We start from the raw sequence: 17180 nt of genomic DNA, 5'->3' as shown, positions 1-17180 counted from the left end.
CATTTTCTCTGTTTCGGATGCTTGCTTTCCCTTCCTCCTGCCTTGGATAACAGCAGGAGGCCCTCATCAGTTATGGACCCTTGATCTTGGACTTCCCAGTCTCCATATCTATAGGCCAAATAAACCTCTTGTTTTTATAAATTACCCAGTCTGTGGTATTTCTTTATAGCAGTAGGAAAGAAATTGGAAGAAAATATGGTACCAAGAGTGAAGCTGTTGCTATAATATCTGAAAATGTGGAAGCAGCTATAGTTAATCGGAAGTGGCTAATGGATAGAGGTTGAAAGAATTGGGTGGAGCAGACTAGTAAAAGCCTAGATTGCTGAAAACAGAGAATTAAGGGCAGTTCTGGTGAGGGCTCATGGAGAAATGAGAAAGAAGGTATCAGAAATTGAAGTAAATGCCATCCTTATTGTAAGTACCAAAATCCTTGGCAAAATTGTGTCCTGTTCTAGGACTTCATGGAACATGAAAATTATGAGTCATTCACTAGGATATCTGCTGAAAGAAATATCTAAGGGGCTAAGCATTCAGACTACTGTGTGAATACTTTCAGTCACCAGGAAATTTAACCCAGAAAGAAGGGAGCCAAGGGAATAGATTTTGCAAGCCAGCACAGATGGTGACCCTACCTCCCTCTGCTGTCCTGTCTCCTATAAGCCAAACTCTGTACTGTGAGCTGTTAAAGCACTCGAATTTTTTTCTGGGGAATCTGTACTATTAATAATTTACAGACAACCCAGGTCTGCTTTGGATCTGATCAGACTGACTAAGTCTTGGGAACTCTGCACCACCAGTCACTGAGGAAAGGGGCTAGGAATGTTGCCTGGGACAAGAAAATATAGTTAGAAACATTGGAGTGAATCTAGCATCAGAAAGATGATGTGAGGACCGCAAGGAACAGCTGGAACCTGAGGTTTAATCACAGGCTCCTCACCCTCCGCGGATGAGCAGGTGTGTGAGCTCCAGCATGGAGCACTGCAGCACTAGGTCAGAGGATGGTGATAGGGCGATGGGGCAGCCTGTGAGCTGGGGCAGTGTAGGCAGAGGAGCAACTGTATCATCGCAGAAGCTTCTGCCTTCACCCATCCCTCCAGCTCTGCAGGACAGGTAGAGTCCAGGGTCTGTGGAGCACTAGACCTAAGGAAGCCTGCATGGGGAGGACACAGGACAGTGACATCACAGGATACGCCTCCCATCAGGAAAATCAAGGCCCAGAACTCACTCAACTCTATCCCAGGAGAACCAAGCCCTGCATCAGGTGCAGTGCTGCCTGCCCCACTGTGCCATGGGCCCCGGGCTTCTCTGCTGAGCGCTGCTTTGCCTCCTGGGAGCAGGTGAGTCCTGTGCACAGGACAGCAGCCCCATTCTCAGCTTTCCCACCCCTGTGTCCTCCACTTTACCTCGGGGAGGGTCTCCAGGCTGTCTCCTGGCTCATCCTCCATCTCCTTTTCCCACAGGCCCAGTGGACGCTGGAGTCACCCAAAGTCCCACACACCTGATCAAAATGAGAGGACAGCAAGTGACTCTGAGATGCTCTCCTATCTCTGGGCACACCAGTGTGTCCTGGTACCAACAGGCCCTGGGTCAGGGGCCCCAGCTTATCTTTGAATATGATAGGAAGGAAGAGAGAGTCAGAGGCAACTTCCTTGATCGATTCTCAGGTCGCCAGTTCCCTAACTATAGCTCTGAGCTGAATGTGAACGCCTCGGAGATGGGGGACTCGGCCCTGTATCTCTGTGCCAGCAGCTTGGCACAGCCCGGCAGAGTCACTGACATTCTGTATGTAAACTTCCTGCCTTAGCTTTGATTTGAGAGCTGCAGGCCCCACCGAGGTTTCACTCTTTCAAGGGAAGCTTTTAGTTGTTTGGAAGGCATGTCTTGTGTCCTACTGAGTGCAGAGCTCTCCCAACCAACAGAGTCCAGGTTTCCTGTGCCCTGAGAGTGCCCACCTCTCTGCTGCATCTTCTTGCAGCTTGTAACTTCCTGGGTAGCTTTCGAACAAGAGTGACCGATGAGCCCTAGATGTGCGATTGATTCTTTGTATTTGTTATATAGCTTAAAGCCTTTCAACAATCTTGCATATCAAACATTCTTATTTTTCCTTTATGGATGGAAGGCTAAGGGACATTGAGTCATTTTCCCGTGTCTCCTGGCTTGTAAGGATCAGAAGCAGGAAACAAACTAGTCCATACATTTTCTATCTAGCCCCTGCTCCATCATTACCTTCTGTGTCCTGGTCAGTAAATCAGAGCCCTCACACTGTCCTCTAGTGACCAGCAGGGCTGCAGTGGAGATTCAGTTGTCTTCAGGAGTCATTACTATGGCCTCTTCATTAGCAACTTTGAGGAATGTTAAATTTCACACTTTTAAAAAATCATTTATATGCATTCCCTGTGTCTTTCCCCAGTCTGTAGCTTACATTTTCATTTTTATGGTGTTTTTTGATGCACAAGAGTTTAATTTAATGCAACAAAAGCTAAAAAACAATTTTGTTTGTGTGTAAACAAAAACCACTTTCTCATATAAATATCTAAGCATATTTTTCTCAATTTATTCTAGTAAAATTTAATTTTGGATATTCACACTAAGAATAAATGTACCTAAAATATGTCTCATGTAAGAAATAAGACAGAGACCTAGGAATGGGAGGGAAGGACATATGTTCAGTGAAAAAGCAGCAGCCTGTCAAACAGAGCCCTAAAGCAGACATCCGGAGCTGATGGTGGAGAGGTAGGTGGAGGCCCAAAATTGGGGTGGAAGCCCCAATTTTGCCGAAATGATTTGAATCTATGCTTTAAAGATTAATGCAGTTTTACCTCTTTAGGCAATAAAGACCAAAAATAGACTAACTATTTTAAATAATTGAACCTTAAACATACCAAAGTCGGAACATCTTCCCTAAGAACAGCATTTTCTTCCACCCAGTCGCTAAATCTGTATTTGAGAAAGCTGTGTACTGTTGATAACCGTGCAATATCGTTACAATCAACATCGTAATAATACTGCTACTTGGATCAGAAACAAAGAGCATTTCTAAAGTTTGAAGAATGTATAACTGGAAACAAGCTCTCACTGAGTTTGGAAATGCAGGCACTAGAGGGTGCTCATTTCTCTTCCTTTTCCAATCAGGGGCTACTCAAAGTCTGTTCTAGAACAAGGGGTGAGATCCTCCACTTCCCCATGGTGATCAGGCTTTCAGAGGTAGAAGCCTTATTAGTTCATAATCAGCACGAACTGACCTCACCATCAAATGTATCGACCTCGATGCTCACCCTTCTCAGCAGTCAGAGATTTGCTGTGTTCTCCAGGAGCTCGTGCGTTTTCATGGAGCACACTTTATCCTTAGTTTATTTTAAAAAAAAAAAAAGAGCCTTTATAGGGAGTTCTATTAACAGAAGCTTTCTGTACTTTGCCCTTTTAGATGCTACAAATTCTGATACCTGATGAAAAGTGTAAACTTAAAGCTTGCATGTGGTTAAGATTTTTTAATAACCAAATTAAATAATATATATGTGATGAAAATGTCAATAATGCTCTCGAACCCAATCCCTCCTTCTATTGGTAATGAATATTAACACTCTGGTTTGCTTCCTTTCACCCCTCTTTTCTGTGTTCATGCATAACTTTCTACCCAAGTGCACCTACAGAAAATGGGTTCACCTGTACACTTTACCTGCCATGTGCATACTCTTTTCTGTTAATAGACTTGGTCTTTATTGTTCCAGATTGGTTGATATAGACCTAACTTGCTCCTATTAGCTGCTTCATATTGCATAATGAGGGTAGACAGGTACACTCGCGCTCTGTTGCCTGATTCCTAAGTTCTGCCAGATCTTTTCTAAAGTGACTGAATGGCATCTTATGCTTCCAGGTTCTCCTCACCTCAGCACTTAGTTGATGATTCCAGCTTTTCCATCACTCATAGTCCTAGCAGGTCTGAGAGCTTTATCAGTTTCTCCTGCTTGAGGAGACAGGAATGGATAAAAGGGTAGATAATTGTCAAACCTATCAGAGACTACACAGTATCTGAGTTCATGCTCATAAAGCATTGAGAGGAATGTTAGTCTTGTTTTAGAGATGGGTCTACATGAGGCTAGAGTCCAGGAAGGTTAATGAATGCCTTGCCCATGGTCTCAGAGCTAATAAATGATGGAGCCAGATAAAGGATAGTCTGCTTGTTTCTGTGTGGGATTGATCGATGGGTCACTGGAGTTTGAGGGAGGGGAAGTCTAGAACCATCTGGAGTTGTCTTCAGATAAGACACCAGGGGTAGGAAGGTCTGTGTACCCTACAGCACTTCAGGTACAGGCATCATGATGTTGGCAATGGGGAGATACTAGAGCAGGTTAGTGGCCTGGAACCAGAAGATCTGAGCTTTGAGAAAATTATTCCCATCACAAGATGTAACAGAGACACTGATGTGAATAAACGAGACCAGGGAGCTCTATGAGGAGCTGTTGTTAACATGAGGGAGGGAGAAAAGCATCTAAGTGGTCACTTCTTATATGTGAAATGTAGAGGAAAACAATGTTAACTAGAATCCCATCTGATTTTAGTCAGTTTTGCTTGGTAAGTAGCTGGAAGGTGGGATAATTTATTTTTGAGGTTAGGTAAACATCTATAAGACTCCTTTACCTTGTGAAGTCTGGTGATGACGGGAAAAATGGCGCGGCCAATGCAGTCACAGTTTGTTTAATAAATAACTCAGAGTTTAAAGAGAGACACTCATGGGCCTGAAATTGGTAAATGTTCCTGCATTCTAAAATTAGGAGGATCTTATTTTCTTTGAACCAGCAGAGAAGGAAGCATAGGCAGTGGGGAGGGCCAGTTGGGAACACAGCAGAGTGGCCTCAGGATATCAAAGACAAAGGACATGTAATATCAAATTCTAAGTCGTGAAGCTGTGATGCAACCCTGCTCCTTCTCCTAATGGATTTTCAGGTCTCAGCACAGATGCACACCTGAGGGAGTAATTGCTTTGGAAATGAAGGACAAATAGCTGTGTTAAATATTAATAACAACTCCACCTTACAAAGCACACCTGGAAATGGAAACAAGATTTTTCTAAGGCCTTTTCTACTCTAAGAGTCTGTAACTTGTTGGCAAGCTGAGAGGTGAGGATGGGGGCGTGTTGATCCACATGCGATGAGTACTGTGTGTGGGGAAAAGAAAGAGAGATCAGACTGTTACTGTGTCTATATAGAAAGAAGTAGACCTAAGAGACTCCATTTTGATCTGTATTTGAGATGCTGTTAATCTGTGACCCTACCTCCAACGCTGTCCTTGCAAGAGACATGTGCTGTGGTGACTGGAGATTTACCGGATTTGGGGCTGTGCAGGGTGTGCTTTGTTAAACAAGCGCCTGAAGGCAGTATGCTTGTGAAAAGTCATCACCATTCTCTTAATCTCAATTACCCAGGGACACATACACTGTGGAAGGTCACAGGGACCTGTGCCTAGGAAAGCTAGTGTTATACCCAGACCGTTTGTTCCCCAAAGAAGACCACCAGAGTCCAGAGTCAAAGCCAAGCGGCAAGGATCTTTTACTGCAAGTTCGAACTTGGTCCCTCCATTCTACAGCATACAAGAGGGCCCCGAACAATACGAGTGCTTGCTTTTTATAGCCCGATGTAAATAAGATACGTAAAGTTACAGAGGAACAAGGGAATTCTTTTGGTTACAGCATTACAATTGGTTTACATTTTAAGTTATACATTTAGCAGTTTTCTATTGGTTCCCGCGCTTTCAGTAAAACCACAAACGGCTGTGTCCTTATCGGGGACTTTTCCAGGTGGTGTTTGTACTGGGCTCAGGAAATTGAGAGATATATGGTGGGATGTGTTTGTACTGGGCTCAGGAAATTGAGAGATATATGGTGGGATGTGTTTGTACTGGGCCTGTTTGTGTTGAGCCCGGGGCTGAGGAATGTGCTTTGTGTTGAGCCCGGGGCTGAGGAATGTGCTTTGTGTTGAGCCCGGGGCTGAGGAATGTGCCTGATTTCTTTCACTAGGTATTGTCCAAGGTTTCTCCCCATGTGATAGTCTGAAATATGGTCTCCTGGGAAGGGGAAGAGCTGATCGTCCCCCAGTCTGACGCCTGTGAAGGGTCTGTGCTGAGGAGGACTAGTACAAGAGGAAAGAAGGCCTCTTGGCAGTTGAGATAGAGAAAAGCATCTGTCTCCTGCCCGTCCCTGGGCAATGGAACATCTTGGTGTAAAACCCAATTGTATGTTCTATTTACTGAGATGGGAGAAAACCGCCTTAGGGCTGAAGGTGGGACATGCTAGCAGCAATGCTGCTCTTTATGCACTAAAAGCTTTACGGAGACGTTTGCATATGCATATCAAGGCACAGCGCTTTTCCTTAAACATAATCATGTCACAGAGATCTTTATTCATATGTCTTACTGCTGACCTTCTCCCTACTATGTTCCTATTATCCTGCCACTTCCCTTTTCCAAGATGGTAAAGATAATGATCAATACATACTGAGGGAACTCAGAGACCGGTGCCAGCCTGGGTCCTCTGTATGCTAAGCGCCGGTCCCCTGGGCCCACTTTTTCTTTCTCTATACTTTGTCTCTGTGTCTCATTTCTTTTCTCCAGTCTCTCGTTCCACCTAACGAGAAACGCCAACAGGTGTGGAGGGGCAGGCCACCCCTTCACTGTGAGGTTTTACCAGGAAGCATATAATCTTGAGTGTGAATCAGAGCGCTAAGAAGAATAATGCCCTTTACCTTGTTTTGCCCTGTGCCATCCTAAACCCACCCCACCCGTAATTAAGCAGCCATGGAAATGAGGGGAGCCAGAAGGAATCAAACTCTGCTGCTTGGTTCAGTAGACACAGGGACCTGGGGGAAGGGTGTGACTGGGTCCAGGAGAAGATGATGAGCTCAGAAAATAGACAAGGAGAAACCCCTGGGGAAAGCTTGTGAAACCTTGGAGGACACAGGAAATATGTTATTTGAGTTCCTTTTTGGTTATTACTCAATTTAATTATTACTAAATTAACGGAAGGCATCCTGCACAAAGGGATATTCTCTGTGAAACATGACATCTCAAATACAAACAGAGCATTCGTCCTTACCCTAAAGCCCACCCTCTCTCCCCAAGTCCCTCACGCATCAGGCCACCTTTGTGCCCATAGGTCATGGCCAGTACTGTGCGGTCATCATCATCCACACAGAGAGGGCAGTCAGCAGCGTGAGGTGGTTCTGCTTGCTGTGGTCTCACCCCAGACATGGAAAGCAAGAGCCCTGGGTGTGGCTGAAGGTGCTCAGCTGGGTTTCTCAGGAGTCCCATCTGTCAGTGAATTGACAAGAAACAGAGCAAAACGACTCCTCCAATGTTGATGAGCCTGCCCCTGGGATTTGGAAACTTGATAACAGAGAAAACCAATATAGACAAAGGAATTTAAACAGGATTATGGTCAATTAACCAAATTACAAAAGGATACTTGAAGGAGTTTTTGGAACATAGGAATCAAAAACACCATAAACACATGAGGAGTTTCCCTAAGACTCTAGACTACAGCACTATGTAGATAACTAACACTAGAATATTAATTATGTTATTGAAGAGCCACTCACTATGTAGATAACTAACACTAGAATGTTAATTATATCATTGAAGAAATAAAATTTGCATTGAAATACAAATGGCTTCCAAAAGGTCATGAAAATCTTACAGACTTGTTTCAATTCAGACAAATGTGTTCTTCTCATTCTCAGCTGTTCTCTGTGCATCTATCTTGAATTTGACTGTCTGGGGAACAGGTGTGGCCTCTCCTGACAGGAAGGCTCTGGGGCCCAGGCAGCGAGAATGCCGTCTCAGAATGACTTGAGAACCCTGTTCCCCTTTTATCAACACACAGAGCCAGAAGATCCCTCCGTCCTGAGCACCTGCCATGAGCATCAGGCTTCTGTGCTGTGCGGCCTTTTCTCTCCTGTGGGCAGGTGGGTCCTGGGCAGGGACCCTTGCATGGATTTAAAGGCCCAGTGCCTTCCCATTGGGGCTGCAGCATCAGTTTTGTTCTCTGCAGGCCCAGGGAATGCTGGTGTCACTCAGACCCCAAAATTCCAAATCCTGAAGACAGGACAGAGCATGACACTGCAGTGTGCCCAGGATATGAACCATAACTACATGTCCTGGTATCGACAAGACCCAGGCGTGGGGCTGAGGCTGATTCATTACTCAGTTGGTGCTGGTGTCACTGACAAAGGAGAAGTCTCCAATGGCTACAATGTCTCTAGATTAAACACAGAGGATTTCCCACTCAGTCTGGAGTCGGCTGCTTCCTCCCAGACATCTGTGTACTTCTGTGCTAGCAGTTACTCCACAGCACTACAAGGCTGCCTCCTCTCTGCACATAAAGCCAGGGAGGCTCTGCCCTCCTCCCCACTCCCCAAGACTCAGGGATGCCCTGGGCAGAGTTCTCTACACCAGGAACCTTGGAACCCCAAGTGGCCCGAAGTGGCCCAGAGAGAATGAGCCTCACTCTGTGCAGAGATCTAGCATTAAGTGCAAGAAAGCCCATCCCTTTGATTGCTGGGCTCAGGTCGGTCTTGGAAATTGATGGGGAATCAGTATCATGGCGGCCACACCTGGGAAAAGGCTTCCTCTTGTCACTGCAGCACCTGACCTCCTCCAGGTCTCTGTGCTCTCCTTCAGGGTCTTTCCCCACAACAAATCTAGACAGATCAGAGATCCACTTCTAGAATCCCATCGTTAAACGTTGTTCCTTGAAACCACTTCTGTTAAGAACATCTCCATTAGGTTTGCATCATTAAAACAGGGCCACTACAAATTTGACACTGTAACGGATTTATTAGACCGTATGCATATGTGGGAGGAGCTAAGGAAGAGAAGGTTTGGAGGAGAGAAGTCAGAAGGTGACAGAGCCAGTCAGTAGCCAGGGCTTCTGGAGCTCTGAGTAGGACAGGCTGGAGATGCAGGGACATGAGAGGATCAGAGCATGCCAAGCCATGCAGTGGGACCTTGAGCTGGGAGGACAGGAAAAGGCCAAGGAAACCTGCTTCTGGGGAAGCTGTTCCCACTCTATGGTGGCCACCCCTGCAGGTGCACTGCCAAACACTGGGGACGGAATAGGACTTCCTAGGTCTGTTGGATGCCTCTGTATTTGCTGGTCACTAACTCTCAGTCTGACCACAATGACCTGCCTAGTGTAATAGTGACTGTATTACATCTAACAAATTTTACCTAATGTATCTTTGACCATCTCTAACCCAGAATGATTAGAGAAATGGCCTTCTTATCTTGCCTTTGCAAAATTGACTTAATACAATCCACCACAGGATGGATTCTCCCAGACTGAGGCATCTGATCACACAACTGTCTCAACCTTCCACAGTCCCTGGACTTCTCTCCGGGGGACACCTGCGCTGCCTAGGTGAATGTGGACACAATTTATATGTAGATGTTCCAGACACTGGCTACTAACTTTTCTTTAATCCTGTGCCTAAAGTCTCCCTCCACCTAGAGGCAGGGCTCGATCTCCTTCTATCTCTTTCCTGAGCTTCCCTCCTGATGGAGTTGCAAGGACATCAAAGCCCTGGACACAGTGCAGTGACCTGTGGAGACAGCGGGAGGGAATCTCATCTCTTGTTGCCTTCCTGGACCCATTTCTTTTATAAGTGAAGCAAGTGCTCCTGTGGGGAAAAGAAAGAGAGATCAGACTGTTACTGTGTCTATATAGAAAGAAGTAGACATAAGAGACTCCATTTTGTTCTGTATTTGAGATGCTGTTAATCTGTAACCCTACCCCCAACCTTGTCCTTGTAAGAGACATGTACTGTGGTGACTCAAGGTTTAATGGATTTGGGGCTATGCAGGGTGTGCTTTGGTAAACAAGTGCCTGAAGGCAGTATGCTGGTTAAAAGTCATCACCATTCTCTTAATCTCAAGTAGCCAGGGACACATACACTGTGGAAGGTCACAGGGACCTCTGCCTAGGAAAGCTAGGTATTGTCCAAGGTTTCTCCCCACGCGACACTCTGACACATGGCCTCATGGGAAGGGAAAGACCTGATCGTCCCCCAGCCTGACACCTGTGAAGGGTCTGTGCTGAGGAGGATTAATATAAGAGCGTTTGTTTCTTCAAGCTCATTTGTCAGTTGAGATAGAGAAAAGCATCTGTCTCCTGCCCATCCCTGGGCAATGGAACATCTTGGTATAAAACCCGATTGTATGTTCTATTTACTGAGAAGGCAGAAAACCGCCTTAGGGCTGAAGGTGGGACATGCTAGCAGCAATGCTGCTCTTTATGCACTAAAAACGTTTATGGAGACGTTTGCATATGCATATCAAGGCACAGCGCTTTTCCTTAAACTTATTCATGTCACAGAGATCTTTATTCGTATGTCTTACTGCTGACCTTCTCTCTACTATGATCCTATTATCCTGCCACTTCCCTTTTCTAAGATGGTAAAGATAATGATCAATAAATACTGAGGGAACTCAGAGACTGGGTGCCAGTGTGGGTCCTCTGTATGCTGAGTGCCGGTCCCTGGGCCCACTTTTTCTTTCTCTATACTTTGTCTCTGTGTCTCATTTCTTTTCTCAAGTCTCTCAGTCCACCTAACGAGAAACGCCCACAGGTGTGGAGGGTCAGGCCACCCCTTCATGCTCTGGTCTCCCTTTGAGCTCTGCAGTATGAGAAATGTGCTTCATGAATTTGTAGCTGATCAGCTCAAAGATTTGATGCCAAACCCAAAGTGAAATCCTCAGATCTGCAGAAACTGCCCTGCATTTCTGTGAAGATGGCAAGAATACTGTGTGGTAGAGATGCCTTCTCCCCATGTAGAGACCTGGCCCCCAAACAGGACAGAGCAGAGAGGGCCAAAGAGCCCAAAACATGTCTCAGATGGTTGAAAGACATTTTCACAGGACAATCCTGCTGCTGACATTTGGTCCTTCATATTACACGCCTGATTACCCTTCTCCCCAGATCAGCTGAGGACCCAGGATATCGCACATCCCAGCATCTTCTAACAAGGAAAAATCTTCGCGTAACAGCCTCCTTCCTGAATTACATTGACTAACCCTGGAAACTTAGCCTTTCCAGAAAAAAGCTCTGTCTTCTCCTGGCCCAGTCTAGCCCAGTAGGCTTAATTCATGATTTATGTCACCTTTTAATTTACTCAGAGGAGAATATATGATTTCAGAGTAAGGGATATTCATTTTACTTTGTATAAGTTGGACCTAAACGGTGAACTGAGTACTTTTCTTCCATCAGTGTCTTAAATTGGACAATGGTAAAACAAATCTTTGATGCTAGAAATTTAGGCCCTAGTATTTTTCATATTGAAGTTGCCAGTGTCCTGGGCACAGAATAGATGAGTGTTAGTAAGTCACACTATGCCTGAGATGGTTTTCTATGGGTTTATAGACTAGTATTCTCCAATTGAGGAAGCATAAGAGCGTTTGCTTCTTCAAGCTCATTTGTCAGTTTCTATGGGAATTTCCAGTTTGAAATAAGTTACGCTTTTAAATTTGAAAGTGTGAAGTCAGGCCGGGTGCGGTGGCTCATGCCTGTAATCCCAGCACTTTGGGAGCCCGAGGCAGGCTGATCACAAGGTCCACCTGGCCAGTATGGTGAAACCCTGTCTCTACTAAAAATACAAAAAAAATTAGCCAGGCGTGGTGGCGGCACCTGTAGTCCCAGCTACTTGGGAGGCTGAGCCAGGAGAATCGCTTGAACCTGGGAGGTGGAGGTTAACATGAACCAAGATCACGACAGTGCACTCCAACCTGGACAACATAACAAGATTCTGTCTAAAAAAAAAAAAAAAGAAAGAGTCTGAAGTCTGCAAATATAATATAATTCCAATATCTCCAATATCTAAGTTATTTTTTGAAGTTTTGGATTTCAGAAAAAAAAGGAAAGAAGTAGGGATATCCATAGGTTTGGCCATTTTTATATTTAAGATCTATGTGTATATATGTGTGTATGTATATATATGTGCACACACATACATACAAATGTATACACACACAGAGATGCGTGTGTGTGTGTGTGTGTGTGTGTGTGTGTGTGTATGTAATATCCCTTGGAAGAAAATGTCATGATGACTACATGGCTTAATGGGATTTATTTATGAGGAGAGTTTTTCTAAAAAGAAATAGAAAATTTGAATTCTATTCTAAATCTTTACTTGGGACTTCCCAGAGAGCATTTCTGACCCTACCAACCTACGTTGTGGGTGTATTTGGCAGCCCGGAGTGCAGCAGACAGTTCTTGGGCCCGTACCTTTGCGAGTTAGCCTGGAGATGCCTGTAAACATGACAGACTCTTGGTGTTGTTCACTCTCAGTCCGGTCCTCTCCGGAATGTCACAGACGACCATCGAACAAACAGATTCCCAGTAAGAAGAATATTAGGACATAGCCATGAGGAAACACGAACACAAACAACAAATGTTTGAAGTGCAAACCTGAAGACTGTAAATTTTGGCATTATAAGATATGAAAGTTTGGAGAGCTACATTTAAATGAACACGAGGGGAAACTGAAACAAGAAAAAAGAGAATGTCTGAAACCATCAAGTAACTTTCATAAAAATTGTCAAATAATATATCTAGAAATGCCTCATACAATCACTGAAAACAAAATGGAAAGTCAAACAGTTGATCAGCTCCTCCTAAAGAGATTTTTAGTGATGTCAAAGATGGATCTGCAGGAGTGATCTGGAATGCAGCATGGAAAATTAAAAGTGAAATATGAAAGACAATAAGAACAGGGAAGAAAAAAGTGGATATTTCCCATATATTAGAATATGCATATTTTTCATTATTTCCCATTTTGAATTGCATATGATTGCAGTTCCAAACAGATAAAATAGGTAGAATGTTATGAGGTGAGATTTATGAGATGTTAGCTGACAATTCTTTAGAGGTGTTTAAGGAACCAAATTCAGAGTTTCCAGAATCAAAATGAATCTCAAGTAAGACAAATAGTCAAGTCATAGGGAAATTGTAGAACATGAGATACAAAGGGAAGACTTTGAAAGCAATCAGAAAGAAAAGAGAAATACCTCCCGTAAGAATAGATGGAGAACAAGAGTAAGTCAAGATAGTGGTTAAAAATAACAATTAGCTCAATTGTCATTCTCCTTCCTTTAAGGTAACATTGATTGAAAATACTTATTTAAGTGGAATATGAAAAAAGACCGCTGTGAGTTTCTATCAAGGTACCTTTTCTGAATTACAGTTAACAAAGGTGGGAAGTGATCCCAGAAGAAAGGCATGAGGGCAGTTCGTGAGGGAACCCATGCGATGGAACAGTCCCGTTGTGCACGTGTGACTGGAGGAATGAGGGAGGCTGGGTCATCAATGTGGATGGCACAGGAGACCTTGACTTGCAGGAAAGACAATGAGCTCACCCCTTTGTGCCCTATATTAGGGGTGCTGTTGGTGCATCCTACAGGACATGCCCAGCAGACAGAAGAGCAGCTGTGGGATGAGAAGATGAACTCAGAGATGCAGTGTGAGGCCTCTGGGTCCAGACAGCTCGGGAGGCCAAAGCGATGAGCCATGCATTGATGTTAAAATGGAGCTTATAAATATTTAAAGCCTCACCCAAGTGTGTTTTAATATAAATGCTGTGACCCTGATGTCCTGGGGATTGAGAGAGGAAGTGATGTCACTGTGGGAACTGCCCTGTGGGGACAAGGATTTCCGTCATCCTCTGCTCCTGCTCACAGTGACACTGATCTGGTAACGCCCCCGTCCTGGTCTGACCCTGCCATGGGCACCAGGCTCCTCTGCTGGGTGGTCCTGGGTTTCCTAGGGACAGGTGAGTCCTCAGAACACCAAGTAGTTTCATTTAATTTCTGTGTGTAGGCGTGTGTGTGTGATGACTACAAATGTTTTCCTTATTCTGTTGCCAAATTCTACTTCCACAGATCACACAGGTGCTGGAGTCTCACAGTTCCCAAGATACAGAGTAACAAAGAGGGGACAGGATGTAACTCTCAGGTGTGATCCAATTTCGGGTCATGAGTACCTTTCCTGGTACCAACAGGCCCCGGGGCAGGGCCCAGAGTTTCTGACTTACTTCCAGAATGATGCTCAACTAGACAAATCAGGGCTGCCCAGTGATCGCTTCTCTGCAGCAAGGCCTGAGGGATCCGTCTCCACTCTGAAGATCCAGCGCACAGAGCAGGGGGACTCAGCTGTGTATCTCTGTGCCAGCAGCTTAGCCACAGCGTGGCACAGTCACCTCCTTCCTGTTCACAAACCTCGTCCTTCTCTCTCCTTGCAGCTACTAGAGACCCTTAACAGAGGCCTCTCTTTAATCCTCACATTTCATGGGAAAGAAGTAGATTTGGACATCGGCTGTCCTTTGGGTAGAAAGAGACCACAGATTCATTCTTGAAACACAGTGACCGCAAATGTAGGTGGTGAAAACAATCACGGCCCACTGCACTCTAGGAGTCCTTGGAGCCAGCTCACTTCTTCAGGTAAACAGTGGGTGTCTTAGCCTTGGCCTTCAGGGCAGACATACGTCTTCTAAAGGTATTGGAGGCTGCTGTGTTGCCCACATCCATGAGGTTGACAAGGGCAGAAAACATGCCACTTCTTCATATGTTGGGACATCTGGCATTTGGAAGGTCTAAGGCTACATCCCTAGGAAGATCTTTCTTCTGAAGCCTCTTCTATCCCTGTCACCTTGGAAGTTTCTGCAACAAAATATCAAACATCTCTTCCTATTTGAAGTAAAGGTCTTTGCAACTTTTGTAGTCCTTACTTGATAAATGCAATCACGATAACAAGAGGACATCATTTCTTCTGTCCCCTAAGCCACATGTATCCTTTATTTTGTTTCAATTTGCCATTGCTGCTGTCCTGATAGACAGAAGCATGCATTCACCACTGCTGCTGGTTCACCTTGACTCGCTCAGGAAATCTAGTTTCTAGACTCTGAGTATTCTCACTGCTGTCCAATTCACTTGATTTGAAATAATTTTCCTGAGGTCTTTAACTCAATAAGTGTTTTATTTATAATATTGATCCTATTCCTTTTTATTTTATTTATCATATTATAAATTGTTATATAGTACTTGTTATAAATAGAAGTACAATGATTATATTGCCATAGAATCTTCCACCTGTCTGTGGGTGATGCTGCAGTTTGTATCTATGAAATCGAATGCACTGGTCAGAGCTGATGTGATTACGGATCATGGATTCCTGAGAGTCCTCGACATCAGAACACTTCTCCAAGTGTGGGACTCAGTGTCCCAGATGCAGCCATGAAAGAGGGGCCCTGAGACTTTCATATCTAGGTAAGGCATCGTAGTCCTTCCAAATTCACTGACCAGAAATTGTGGTGGTACAGACACCAAATTTCTTTCCCCAAAGAATGATGGTCTCCGGGAGGGAGTTTCTCTGGACCCATCTTTATTGTGCCATCATGAAATCCCTCCTTGCTCAGGTGCCCTGTCTCTTCTGGGACTGAGTAAGGCCAGGGCAAAGATTGGAATTCCCTGTCTTCCTAGACCGTTTCTCTAACTGCTGCCACCTTCCTCCATGTGACTCCTGAGACAGCTGGTCTAACAGTGGACAAGCTCTGACACTAAGGCTGAACAGAACACCGTCCACAGTTCTAAACGGTGCTGCAAGAACATGTTACAAAAGCAAGCAGGGCTTCCAATTTATACTGAGAATGAATATGCAAGAGGAGCAAGGAGCAGACGTTACTAATGAACAAATAGGAAGGAATAGGGTTTCTACTCTAAAGGAATCATTCTGTTGTCTTAAGGTAAGTAGGAGAAACATTTCATTGCAATTACTTCAAGTAAAAGGCAAGCCGCTGCCAACCAACCAGCATAATTCTTTGCTCTGTGATCTTGGCTGCTTCAGAGGACTCAGAGACCATTTCTCTGCACAAACGTCCCTTTGTCCATTCCAAGACCCAGGATCACACACTCTGATCCTATCATGAAAATAATCAGGTGTGCTATAGTTGCTGTGGCCTCATTTTTAGTGTGTTGAGTAGGAAGCATTGAAGAACTTTGAAAGCTTTGCTCTTGAGTCTAGGGATGTGCTGGAGTCAACTTGTATGACTCAGAAGAACCAAATAGGCATAACTGTCACAGCTCCCTATTCAGTGAAGCCATGCTGGGAGATTGAAGTCTGCAATGGTGGGGATGCTGGGACAACCAAAATTAGGAAATGCTACCAGCCATGCCCCCACCTTCACAGACACCCAGTTTAGCAGCACATCACTGGAGTATTTTCTGATGTCCCTGTTATACCATGTCTTGTGGGGCCAAAAGGGCTCTGAATTCACCTCCCCTCTACTCTTGTTCTTAGAAGCCATCATCTAAGTGCTCCTCAATTTTTCCTATTTCTATTCAACTCCCAAATTCTCTTGCTCTTTAGCTCCGTGTTTCCTACAAGCATGCCAGTCTGGAACATGGCATGTATTTTGAATGTAATTAATGGTATCACTGAACCAGCTCATTATTCACAAATTATCTTTCCTCACATGGAATATTCAGATGCTGGGGTCATTGGGAACAGAGAAGGCCAAGTAGCAACTCTAGGTTATGAACCACGTACAGCCCCGCTATTCTTCTGTGGCAATGACAGGCATTATAATAAGGACTATTTTGCTTTGGAAACTAAGCAGGTCCACACCAGTTAGGAATGATTCTGCTTTTACTTTAGGCTGAGAGATCAGAAGGATCACAACATAACTATTCTCCTCTCGAAGACTGAGTATGGCCACTCTCCATCTCAGTCCCTGGATGCTGTCCAGAGCTCCCTGAGAATCTCTGCTCTGGGGGCAGAATCACCAAGGTTCATCCTCGCCAGCTCCCCACAGACTCCAGCAGGGCTTTCCTGCCAGGTGCAGGGCACAGGAATGGCTCTGCCTGTCTCTTAGTTAGAAGGAGACCGTAAAATAATGTTTGTATAAGAGGGACTGGAATTCTGGGTCTCCTTTAAAATATTTGACAAAATTTTCTTTGTTGTTTTATTTTGCCATCTCACCAATGAGGAGAGCAATCCCTTGGTAGTTATATTGTTTTTGGCACTTGGAAAGGTTTTTGTGGTTAAGTCACGTTAAGAAATTGTGCATTTTTTTCTGTTCAGCTATAACCCAAGGCAGTGAAAAAACCAGCAAGAATTTTGAAGGCAGTCACTTCTGCATCCTATG

The 17180-nt window shown here is 44.6% G+C and overlaps 2 gene segments (V, D, J or C); both read left to right on the top strand.

Annotated features, from left to right (window-relative positions):
- Positions 1 to 6586: 6586 nt before the first annotated feature.
- On the top strand, positions 6587 to 9747 carry LOC101019720. The segment is given in 2 exon segments: positions 6587 to 7955; positions 8042 to 9747. Coding segments are annotated over 2 exon segments (498 nt in total).
- Positions 9748 to 12828: 3081 nt separating this feature from the next.
- Positions 12829 to 14778, top strand: LOC116274657. The segment is given in 2 exon segments: positions 12829 to 13811; positions 13921 to 14778. Coding segments are annotated over 2 exon segments (522 nt in total).
- The last annotated feature ends 2402 nt before the right edge of the window (positions 14779 to 17180 follow it).

Source organism: Papio anubis, chromosome 4 (assembly GCF_008728515.1).
Source record: "Papio anubis isolate 15944 chromosome 4, Panubis1.0, whole genome shotgun sequence".
Lineage (NCBI taxonomy): Eukaryota > Metazoa > Chordata > Mammalia > Primates > Cercopithecidae > Papio > Papio anubis.
Note: the sequence above shows the minus strand (reverse complement) of the source record. Positions and strands in the feature narration are given on the sequence as shown.